The 11,978-nt window shown below is 64.2% G+C and overlaps 1 protein-coding gene across 1 annotated transcript; it reads left to right on the top strand.

Moving 5' to 3' along the window:
• The first annotated feature begins 4,772 nt into the window (after positions 1-4,772).
• LOC138917065 (calphotin-like) lies at positions 4,773-9,075 on the top strand. Its single transcript, XM_070231437.1, has 2 exons — positions 4,773-5,046; positions 5,496-9,075. Exons 1-2 carry the CDS (start codon positions 4,915-4,917, stop codon positions 9,048-9,050), a joined length of 3,687 nt encoding a protein of 1,228 aa, XP_070087538.1. The 5' UTR covers positions 4,773-4,914; the 3' UTR covers positions 9,051-9,075.
• Positions 9,076-11,978: the final 2,903 nt, after the last annotated feature.

The raw sequence follows: 11,978 nt of genomic DNA, 5'->3' as shown, positions 1-11,978 counted from the left end.
GCCATCCCGTGCTCCGGCTCCTGCCAGTGCCCCGGGGCAGGCTGAAGTGGTCGCCAGGGAGCAGGGAGAGCCATCCCCTGCCCCGGCTCCTACCAGTGCCCCGGGGCAGGCTGAAGTGGTCGCCAGGGAGCAGGGAGAGCCATCCCCTGCTCCGGCTCCTGCCAGTGCCCCGGGGCAGGCTGAAGTGGTCGCCAGGGAGCAGGGAGAGCCATCCCCTGCCCCGGCTCCTACCAGTGCCCCGGGGCAGGCTGAAGTGGTCGCCAGGGAGCAGGGAGAGCCATCCCCTGCTGGGGCTCCTGCCAGTGCCCCGGGGCAGGCTGAAGTGGTCGCCTGGGAGCAGGGAGAGCCATCCCCTGCTCCGGCTCCTGCCAGTGCCCTGGGGCAGGCTGAAGTGGTCACCAGGGAGCAGGGAGAGCCATCCCCTGCCCCGGCTCCTGCCAGTGCCCGGGGGCAGGCTGAAGTGGTCGCCAGGGAGCAGGGAGAGCCATCCCCTGCTCCGGCTCCTGCCAGTGCCCCGGGTCAGGCTGAAGTGGTCGCCAGGGAGCAGGGAGAGCCATCCCCTGCTCCAGCTCCTTCCAGTGCCCTGGGGCAGGCTGAAGTGGTCGCCAGGGAGCAGGGAGAGCCATCCCCTGCTCCGGCTCCTGCCAGTGCCCCGGGGCAGGCTGAAGTGGTCGCCAGGGACCAGGGAGAGCCATCCCCTGCTCCAGCTCCTGCCAGTGCCCTGGGGCAGGCTGAAGTGGTCGCCAGGGAGCAGGGAGAGCCATCCCCTGCCCCGGCTCCTGCCAGTGCCCGGGGGCAGGCTGAAGTGGTCGCCAGGGAGCAGGGAGAGCCATCCCCTGCTCTGGCTCCTGCCAGTGCCCCGGGGCAGGCTGAAGTGGTCGCCAGGGAGCAGGGAGAGCCATCCCCTGCTCTGGCTCCTGCCAGTGCCCCGGGGCAGGCTGAAGTGGTCGCCAGGGAGCAGGGAGATCCATCCCCTGCCCCGGCTCCTGCCAGTGCCCCGGGGCAGGCTGAAGTGGTCGCCAGGGAGCAGGGAGAGCCATCCCCTGCTCCAGAGCCTCCTGGAGCCCTGGAGCCCGCTCAGGCCCCAGCATTGTCCCCGGGAGAGCTCACTCTCCAACCCCCGTCATCCCCAGCTCCTGACCCATCCCTTCCACCTGCTCCCTCACCACGACCTCCCTTCCTCTCCCTGCTTCCCCTGTATGTCTGTGTAGCCGTTTATGTTGCTCGTTTTCTTGTCTTTCTTTGGTCTTTATGTAAATTGTAAAATAAATTTATTTATATTTTAAGAACTCCGCATTTTCTCCTGTTCAAGTGTACAATTCCCGAGCGTTAAGCACAGTCCCAATGCTCGGCCTCCATCACCACTGTCCGCTTGCTGGACATTCCCTTCACCACAAGGGAAGCCTTTTCCCAAAGCGCTCATGCCTCATTCCTCCTTGGCTCCCTGACAACGCCTATTCTGTGTTCTGGCAGGTTTTGGTCAATCTTTTCTGGATGGCTCCTATCAGTGGAATCATGCAATATTTTCAGAAGCACTGATCGAAAGCAGCCGTGTCAGGAGCCTCTTGTGGTCCACAGGCGTGCTGAGGGCGGGGACCCCCACGTGTGCTGCCGGCAGGGCTGCTCTGTGTGCCTGGCCGGGGACAGGAGGCCCGGCTGCCCCGAGGGAGAGAGGACTGGGAGCCCCGCCACACCCAGGGGGGCAGGAGGCCAGGGCTGTGTCCATGCCGAGCAGGGCTGATGCGGTTCCTGCGCAACCCTCACGGGACAGTTGGGAAGCTGAGGCCAGGGGAAACAGGGACCGGCCCTGGGCCCACGAGGTGGGCAGAGTCCGGAGGAGAAGCGAGGCTTCCAGGCCCCTGGGCCAGCTCTAGCGTCCCAGGAGATTGGCCTTGGGAAGGAGAGCCCCTAAGATCCTGGGGGACCTCTGTCCACGCCCTCCCATTGGGGGCCCTTTCCTTTGGGCATCCGCACCTGGGCGCACACTCACTCTCACACTCACACACACTCTGCCTGCCCAGGGTGGGGGTCAGGAGGGGAGTGCACACTGGGGAGGTGACAGCTGGAAAGAAGAAAGAGGTGGCTCTGCCTCGGCCCAGGGTTTTCCAGTCCCCTAGCAACATGCCCAGGTCTGCAGCATGAGGAGGAGAGATGCCTGACAAGGTCTGGGGTCCTGTGTCCACCACTCTGGGCACCTGGATGGAGGATGTCCCCGCCCCCAGTGTGGAAGGGGCTAGTGGATGGAAGGCCTGAGGTTACTCCTCCGTCAATTGAGGAGCCTAGAGGAGTGACTCCAAGGACCCCACAAGCTGGTAGAAGAGTCTATCGATCTCAGTTGTCCATCCATGACCCACCGTGCTCCGAGGCCTTGGACTGGGCCTTCTAGTCCCTCGAGGCCTTTCTGGGCAGAGGGCAGCCTGAGCTGTAGGTGGGCTGGGCACCTGGCTACTGCAGAACGTGGCAGAGCACAGGACCCCTCCTCTGCAGAGCAGGACCGAGGCCATCCTTGTTGGAGCCTCGGGGTCCTCATTTGGACGTGGAGTGGAGTCAGTGCCCTGGCTGCGGTGAGGAGGCCTCGTGGGGAAAGTGCACACGCCGGGGCCAGTGCAGGGAGAGAGGGAGCAAGAGAGGCTTCGCAGGTCCCTCACATCACCCCCGGAGCCTGCACGGCCTTCTCCTTTGCGCCCTGGGCCCTGCTGGAACCGCTGCCTCCAGGCCCCGAACCGAGGTGTGTCTTTCACGGCCTGCTTTCCCGCCTGTTGCTGCAATGCTGGGCCTGACCACCAGGGGCTTGGTGGCCACTCGTGCTCGTGCTCAGAGGAGTAACTGGAAGAGGGAAGGTACACTCAGCGGTGCTTCTGGGGGTTCCCCTGGCCAAAGCAACAGGTACCTTTCATGATTGGCGCCCATGGCCACGATGGGAGGTGCTCGGAGGCGGAAGGGGGCTCTGAGGTCATCCCCTTCTTTCAGCTGCTGTGGCCCTGCGCTCACTCTGGGAAGGCGCGGTGTGAGCCTGGGGGCGGTTCTGAAAGCCCTCACGTGGCCCGTGTCCTCCAGGACCTCACCGCCTGCAAGGGGAAGGGACCAAGTGAGGGAAGCAAACCCATGTGGAAAAGACGCGCAGGTGCTAGAGGGCAAGGAAGCAGGGTGCTGGAGGGAGGGCCTGCAGCCCTGAGGTGGGTCGAAAGTCCTCTGAGCGGACATTGGTGCCACGAGCAGAAGGACACGAGGAGCCAGCCCTGCACACAGCCGGGAGCAGTGTGCCAAGGGAAGCTCCGAGGGCCAGACACTCGGAGGCGCAAGGGAATCTGGCCGAGAGGAGGTGAGAAAGGAGCTAGAGTGGCTGCAGAGAGCTGGGGAGGAGAGGAGGCTGGAGGGGAGGAGGGCAGGGCCAGACTCAGGCCTGGAAGGAGCTCCTAGCTGTCTAGGCTGGGTGTGAGCACGACCCTGACTTAGTACTCGTGAGAACAAACAGGCACCACCTCCTCGTTTCTCTCCCAGGATCCAGGCTCAGCTCTGCTAGGAACCTCTGCCTCCAGGTCTCCCGGGAGGCTGAGGCTGCAGGCTCAACGGAGGCTAGAGGGGCGGGGGCTGTCTCGGACACCACTGCCCGACTATCGGCAGGACGCCACTTGGATGGATTTGGGAGTCTTTTCCGTCTGGGAGCCGGGACCCTCTGCTAGCTCTTTGCACAAGGGCCACCAAGCGCAGCTCCTAATATCTCGTCTTGCTTCTCCTGAACAACGGATCAGAGAGACAGAGAGAAACACCGAGAGAGACACACACAGAAAGCCAGAGAGGAGAGACAGAGAGACAAAGAAGAAGAGACGGAAATGGAGAGAGAAAGAGACAGAGAAACAGAGACTGGGAGAGACTGAGAGAGACAGAAAATGACACAGCCCCACAGAGAGACACAGAGGCCCAGAGAGACGCAGAGAGACAGAGAGAGACAGAGAGAGAGAGAGAGAGAGAGAGAGAGAGATGGAGAGAGAATGAACACAGGAGAGAGGGCGGCAGGCAGAAGCCACAGACATGTCCTGAACTCCGTCTTGGAAGGGACATCCCGTCCCTTTGCCATATTCTACTGGTTGGAACCCAGTTCCTTCCCCGCGAGGAGGCCGGATCACATAAGATGTGTGGCTAGGGGGTGGGAACACTGGGAGCCATTCTGGGGTCTCCCACGCACAGAGGCGGACAGGAGGCCGTTGGACCTGAGTCTGAACCTAACAGGAGGCCCCGGAAGGTTGTGAGCCAGAGGGAGATGATGTCTGAACAGCATTTCATGACAACGCTCCCTGGGGACACTGGGAAACAGGCAGGAGGGGCAGTGCCTTTCCCAGATGCCAGAGCAGCCCCAGGTCTGTTGGAGTTGTCTTGTCTGTCCCGCCCAGCCCTTTGGGGAACCCTTCCCGTGCTAAGTCTGGGCAGGAGCTCCACGGGGTAGCGGCCCATGGGTTGACAGGCGCTAGAGGGATTGATAGGTCTAGACACCTGAAGACACCCTTAGCAAGTAGGTACTAGAAGGACCCGCACTGCACACATGGGGGCATGGGGAGGCCCTGAGAGGCACATGGCTGTCCAGGGGGACATCACTGGCAAGAAGGAGGAGCCAGGTCTGACCAGCTCTGCGTCCCCAACGCTGGCATCTGACTCGAGCCAGGCCTCCTCGGGGACGGTGAGGTGGGCTGTGTTGGTGCAACTGTGGATGGCCGTGGTGTTGGGATGGAGGGTGAGCCGTCAGCGGCCCAGGGGGCCCTTAGGGAGGTCTCGTGTGAGCAGGAAGCCTAGGGAAGGGACCCCAGGCAGCGACCTCACTGGGCCCAAGAGAACTTGGAACCCTGGTCTCTAGGCACCCAGCTCCTAGAGACAGCCCCCAACAGCTCACTCGTCTAGCACTCGTCTAGAAGGAGCAGCATGTTTCTCTGCTGTCTGCCTATCTGCCGGGGCCGCAGCCTCAGCAGAGCCCGCAAGGAGCGCCCTGGACGCAAAGGCGGGCTCCTGTCTCGCTCGAGACGTCTCTGGACGTTCGTGCGGAGGGACACAAAGGTAACACAGGGACGCCCGGGGTGGGCCAATCCAGGCCAGGCCACCACTGTGGTCCCACTTGGACAGCCCTACGTCCCCTCCCTGGGTGTGTGTGTGTGTGTGTTAGTGTGTGTGTGCATGTGTGTGTGTGTGTGGAAGGGTGGTTTGTGTGAGTGGACCACCGCGAGGAGGAGCAGGCTGATGAGGGGTTAGAAGCCTGGTGGGCCGGGCCCATTCCCACCCCAGCTCATGGCTGATCGGGTGGGGCGTGGAGTGCCGGGCAGCACCGTCTGCCCGAGGTTTCTCCCGAGCCCCTGAGGTCTATCTGTTTCATCCCGGGGAGAATTCTGCGCAGACACAGGGTGGTGCCTGATGTGGGAGCATTAGGCGCAGAGGGCAGAAGAAAGAGCAGGGGCAGCTGAGCAGGGCTCTGATGCTTCTGGGATGACTGTTGGTCACTGTCTTTGCAGAGGTCCACTCGGGACACGGAGTCCAGCTCCCCGAGGGAGGAGAAGCGGGGCAGGAACAGCGTAGCGGCAGGCGTGGGGAAAAGGCTGCCGTCCTCAGGGACTGTTGCACAAGGATCAGAGCCAGCACAGGCCCCAGCCCGTGTGCGGGGAGCACAATCACCTCCAGCAGCTCCTGCACAAGGGCAGGAGACAAGCGGCGCGCCAGGATGGGAGCAGGGAGAGCCAGACCCTCCTCAGACTCGGGCAGGAGCCATGCAGCCGGATCTCATGGAACCAGCGGAGCAGGGAGAGCCATCCCCTGCTCCGGCTCCTGCCAGTGCCCCGGGTCAGGCTGAAGTGGTCGCCAGGGAGCAGCGAGAGCCATCCCCTGCTCCAGCTCCTGCCAGTGCCCCGGGGCAGGCTGAAGTGGTCGCCAGGGAGCAGGGAGAGCCATCCCCTGCTCCGGCTCCTGCCAGTGCCCCAGGGCAGGCTGAAGTGGTCGCCAGGGAGCAGGGAGAGCCATCCCCTGCTCCATCTCCTTCCAGTGCCCTGGGGCAGGCTGAAGTGGTCACCAGGGAGCAGGGAGAGCCATCCCCTGCCCCGGCTCCTGCCAGTGCCCGGGGGCAGGCTGAAGTGGTCGCCAGGGAGCAGGGAGAGCCATCCCCTGCTCCGGCTCCTGCCAGTGCCCCGGGGCAGGCTGAAGTGGTCGCCAGGGAGCAGGGAGAGCCATCCCCTGCTCCAGCTCCTGCCAGTGCCCCCGGACAGGCTGAAGTGGTTGCCAGGGAGCAGGGAGAGCCATCCCCTGCTCCAGCTCCTGCCAGTGCCCTGGGGCAGGCTGAAGTGGTCACCAGGGAGCAGGGAGAGCCATCCCCTGCCCCGGCTCCTGCCAGTGCCCGGGGGCAGGCTGAAGTGGTCGCCAGGGAGCAGGGAGAGCCATCCCCTGCTCTGGCTCCTGCCAGTGCCCCGGGGCAGGCTGAAGTGGTCGCCAGGGAGCAGGGAGAGCCATCCCCTGCTCGGGCTCCTGCCAGTGCCCCGGGGCAGGCTGAAGTGGTCGCCAGGGAGCAGGGAGAGCCATCCCCTGCTCCGGCTCCTGCCAGTGCCCGGGGGCAGGCTGACGTGGTCGCCAGGGAGCAGGGAGAGCCATCCCCTGCCCCGGCTCCTGCCAGTGCCCCGGTTCAGGCTGAAGTGGTCGCAAGGGAGCAGGGAGAGCCATCCCCTGCTCCGGCTCCTGCCAGTGCCCCGGGGCAGGCTGAAGTGGTCGCCAGGGAGCAGGGAGAGCCATCCCCTGCTCCGGCTCCTGCCAGTGCCCCGGGGCAGGCTGAAGTGCTCGCCAGGGAGCAGGGAGAGCCATCCCCTGCTCCGGCTCCTGCCAGTGCCCGGGGGCTGGCTGAAGTGGTCACCAGGGAGCAGGGAGAGCCATCCCCTGCCCCGGCTCCGGCCAGTGCCCAGGGGCAGGCTGAAGTGGTCGCCACGTTGCAGGGAGAGCCATCCCTTGCTCCGGCTCCTGCCAGTGCCCCGGGTCAGGCTGAAGTGGTCGCCAGGGAGCAGGGAGAGCCATCCCCTGCTCCAGCTCCTGCCAGTGCCCCCGGACAGGCTGAAGTGGTTGCCAGGGAGCAGGGAGAGCCATCCCCTGCTCCAGCTCCTGCCAGTGCCCTGGGGCAGGCTGAAGTGGTCACCAGGGAGCAGGGAGAGCCATCCCCTGCCCCGGCTCCTGCCAGTGCCCGGGGACAGGCTGAAGTGGTCGCCAGGGAGCAGGGAGAGCCATCCCATGCTCTGGCTCCTGCCAGTGCCCTGGGGCAGGCTGAAGTGGTCGCCAGGGAGCAGGGAGAGCCATCCCCAGCTCGGGCTCCTGCCAGTGCCCCGGGGCAGGCTGAAGTGGTCGCCAGTGAGCAGGGAGAGCCATCCACTGCGTCGGCTCCTGCCAGTGCCCCGGGGCAGGCTGAAGTGGTCGCCAGGGAGCAGGGAGAGCCATCCCCTGCCCCGGCTCCTGCCAGTGCCCCGGGGCAGGCTGAAGTGGTCGCCAGGGAGCAGGGAGAGCCATCCCCTGCTCCGGCTCCTGCCAGTGCCCGGGGGCTGGCTGAAGTGGTCACCAGGGAGCAGGGAGAGCCATCCCCTGCCCCGGCTCCTGCCAGTGCCCAGGGGCAGGCTGAAGTGGTCGCCACGTTGCAGGGAGAGCCATCCCTTGCTCCGGCTCCTGCCAGTGCCCCGGGTCAGGCTGAAGTGGTCGCCAGGGAGCAGGGAGAGCCATCCCCTGCTCCAGCTCCTGCCAGTGCCCCCGGACAGGCTGAAGTGGTTGCCAGGGAGCAGGGAGAGCCATCCCCTGCTCCAGCTCCTGCCAGTGCCCTGGGGCAGGCTGAAGTGGTCACCAGGGAGCAGGGAGAGCCATCCCCTGCCCCGGCTCCTGCCAGTGCCCGGGGACAGGCTGAAGTGGTCGCCAGGGAGCAGGGAGAGCCATCCCCAGCTCGGGCTCCTGCCAGTGCCCCGGGGCAGGCTGAAGTGGTCGCCAGGGAGCAGGGAGAGCCATCCCCTGCCCCGGCTCCTACCAGTGCCCCGGGGCAGGCTGAAGTGGTCGCCAGGGAGCAGGGAGAGCCATCCCCTGCTGGGGCTCCTGCCAGTGCCCCGGGGCAGGCTGAAGTGGTCGCCTGGGAGCAGGGAGAGCCATCCCCTGCTCCGGCTCCTGCCAGTGCCCTGGGGCAGGCTGAAGTGGTCACCAGGGAGCAGGGAGAGCCATCCCCTGCCCCGGCTCCTGCCAGTGCCCGGGGGCAGGCTGAAGTGGTCGCCAGGGAGCAGGGAGAGCCATCCCCTGCTCCGGCTCCTGCCAGTGCCCCGGGTCAGGCTGAAGTGGTCGCCAGGGAGCAGGGAGAGCCATCCCCTGCTCCAGCTCCTTCCAGTGCCCTGGGGCAGGCTGAAGTGGTCGCCAGGGAGCAGGGAGAGCCATCCCCTGCTCCGGCTCCTGCCAGTGCCCCGGGGCAGGCTGAAGTGGTCGCCAGGGACCAGGGAGAGCCATCCCCTGCTCCAGCTCCTGCCAGTGCCCTGGGGCAGGCTGAAGTGGTCGCCAGGGAGCAGGGAGAGCCATCCCCTGCCCCGGCTCCTGCCAGTGCCCGGGGGCAGGCTGAAGTGGTCGCCAGGGAGCAGGGAGAGCCATCCCCTGCTCTGGCTCCTGCCAGTGCCCCGGGGCAGGCTGAAGTGGTCGCCAGGGAGCAGGGAGAGCCATCCCCTGCTCTGGCTCCTGCCAGTGCCCCGGGGCAGGCTGAAGTGGTCGCCAGGGAGCAGGGAGATCCATCCCCTGCCCCGGCTCCTGCCAGTGCCCCGGGGCAGGCTGAAGTGGTCGCCAGGGAGCAGGGAGAGCCATCCCCTGCTCCAGAGCCTCCTGGAGCCCTGGAGCCCGCTCAGGCCCCAGCATTGTCCCCGGGAGAGCTCACTCTCCAACCCCCGTCATCCCCAGCTCCTGACCCATCCCTTCCACCTGCTCCCTCACCACGACCTCCCTTCCTCTCCCTGCTTCCCCTGTATGTCTGTGTAGCCGTTTATGTTGCTCGTTTTCTTGTCTTTCTTTGGTCTTTATGTAAATTGTAAAATAAATTTATTTATATTTTAAGAACTCCGCATTTTCTCCTGTTCAAGTGTACAATTCCCGAGCGTTAAGCACAGTCCCAATGCTCGGCCTCCATCACCACTGTCCGCTTGCTGGACATTCCCTTCACCACAAGGGAAGCCTTTTCCCAAAGCGCTCATGCCTCATTCCTCCTTGGCTCCCTGACAACGCCTATTCTGTGTTCTGGCAGGTTTTGGTCAATCTTTTCTGGATGGCTCCTATCAGTGGAATCATGCAATATTTTCAGAAGCACTGATCGAAAGCAGCCGTGTCAGGAGCCTCTTGTGGTCCACAGGCGTGCTGAGGGCGGGGACCCCCACGTGTGCTGCCGGCAGGGCTGCTCTGTGTGCCTGGCCGGGGACAGGAGGCCCGGCTGCCCCGAGGGAGAGAGGACTGGGAGCCCCGCCACACCCAGGGGGGCAGGAGGCCAGGGCTGTGTCCATGCCGAGCAGGGCTGATGCGGTTCCTGCGCAACCCTCACGGGACAGTTGGGAAGCTGAGGCCAGGGGAAACAGGGACCGGCCCTGGGCCCACGAGGTGGGCAGAGTCCGGAGGAGAAGCGAGGCTTCCAGGCCCCTGGGCCAGCTCTAGCGTCCCAGGAGATTGGCCTTGGGAAGGAGAGCCCCTAAGATCCTGGGGGACCTCTGTCCACGCCCTCCCATTGGGGGCCCTTTCCTTTGGGCATCCGCACCTGGGCGCACACTCACTCTCACACTCACACACACTCTGCCTGCCCAGGGTGGGGGTCAGGAGGGGAGTGCACACTGGGGAGGTGACAGCTGGAAAGAAGAAAGAGGTGGCTCTGCCTCGGCCCAGGGTTTTCCAGTCCCCTAGCAACATGCCCAGGTCTGCAGCATGAGGAGGAGAGATGCCTGACAAGGTCTGGGGTCCTGTGTCCACCACTCTGGGCACCTGGATGGAGGATGTCCCCGCCCCCAGTGTGGAAGGGGCTAGTGGATGGAAGGCCTGAGGTTACTCCTCCGTCAATTGAGGAGCCTAGAGGAGTGACTCCAAGGACCCCACAAGCTGGTAGAAGAGTCTATCGATCTCAGTTGTCCATCCATGACCCACCGTGCTCCGAGGCCTTGGACTGGGCCTTCTAGTCCCTCGAGGCCTTTCTGGGCAGAGGGCAGCCTGAGCTGTAGGTGGGCTGGGCACCTGGCTACTGCAGAACGTGGCAGAGCACAGGACCCCTCCTCTGCAGAGCAGGACCGAGGCCATCCTTGTTGGAGCCTCGGGGTCCTCATTTGGACGTGGAGTGGAGTCAGTGCCCTGGCTGCGGTGAGGAGGCCTCGTGGGGAAAGTGCACACGCCGGGGCCAGTGCAGGGAGAGAGGGAGCAAGAGAGGCTTCGCAGGTCCCTCACATCACCCCCGGAGCCTGCACGGCCTTCTCCTTTGCGCCCTGGGCCCTGCTGGAACCGCTGCCTCCAGGCCCCGAACCGAGGTGTGTCTTTCACGGCCTGCTTTCCCGCCTGTTGCTGCAATGCTGGGCCTGACCACCAGGGGCTTGGTGGCCACTCGTGCTCGTGCTCAGAGGAGTAACTGGAAGAGGGAAGGTACACTCAGCGGTGCTTCTGGGGGTTCCCCTGGCCAAAGCAACAGGTACCTTTCATGATTGGCGCCCATGGCCACGATGGGAGGTGCTCGGAGGCGGAAGGGGGCTCTGAGGTCATCCCCTTCTTTCAGCTGCTGTGGCCCTGCGCTCACTCTGGGAAGGCGCGGTGTGAGCCTGGGGGCGGTTCTGAAAGCCCTCACGTGGCCCGTGTCCTCCAGGACCTCACCGCCTGCAAGGGGAAGGGACCAAGTGAGGGAAGCAAACCCATGTGGAAAAGACGCGCAGGTGCTAGAGGGCAAGGAAGCAGGGTGCTGGAGGGAGGGCCTGCAGCCCTGAGGTGGGTCGAAAGTCCTCTGAGCGGACATTGGTGCCACGAGCAGAAGGACACGAGGAGCCAGCCCTGCACACAGCCGGGAGCAGTGTGCCAAGGGAAGCTCCGAGGGCCAGACACTCGGAGGCGCAAGGGAATCTGGCCGAGAGGAGGTGAGAAAGGAGCTAGAGTGGCTGCAGAGAGCTGGGGAGGAGAGGAGGCTGGAGGGGAGGAGGGCAGGGCCAGACTCAGGCCTGGAAGGAGCTCCTAGCTGTCTAGGCTGGGTGTGAGCACGACCCTGACTTAGTACTCGTGAGAACAAACAGGCACCACCTCCTCGTTTCTCTCCCAGGATCCAGGCTCAGCTCTGCTAGGAACCTCTGCCTCCAGGTCTCCCGGGAGGCTGAGGCTGCAGGCTCAACGGAGGCTAGAGGGGCGGGGGCTGTCTCGGACACCACTGCCCGACTATCGGCAGGACGCCACTTGGATGGATTTGGGAGTCTTTTCCGTCTGGGAGCCGGGACCCTCTGCTAGCTCTTTGCACGAGGGCCACCAAGCGCAGCTCCTAATATCTCGTCTTGCTTCTCCTGAACAACGGATCAGAGAGACAGAGAGAAACACCGAGAGAGACACACACAGAAAGCCAGAGAGGAGAGACAGAGAGACAAAGAAGAAGAGACGGAAATGGAGAGAGAAAGAGACAGAGAAACAGAGACTGGGAGAGACTGAGAGAGACAGAAAATGACACAGCCCCACAGAGAGACACAGAGGCCCAGAGAGACGCAGAGAGAGAGAGAGAGAGAGAAAGAGATGGAGAGAGAATGAACACAGGACAGAGGGAAGCAGGCAGAAGTCACAGACTTGTCTTAAGCGGAGAACAGGTCTTCTCTTTGAGGCTCCTAAAATGTCTCCTCCTCTGTCACTCCATTTCTATTAGACTTCCTAAAGCCCTGCTAGTTTTTATGCTACCCAGAAGTATCCCTCCGACTGGTCAAAGCCTGGATTTTGCCTCTTGCCCATGCCTAGAGTCAGCAACTGACCCC

The sequence above is a fragment of the Equus caballus genome, chromosome 13 (genome assembly GCF_041296265.1).
Source record: "Equus caballus isolate H_3958 breed thoroughbred chromosome 13, TB-T2T, whole genome shotgun sequence".
Classification (NCBI taxonomy): Eukaryota; Metazoa; Chordata; class Mammalia; order Perissodactyla; family Equidae; genus Equus; species Equus caballus.
The sequence above is the reverse complement of the archived record's forward strand: the minus strand, read 5'-3'. Positions and strand labels throughout refer to the sequence as shown.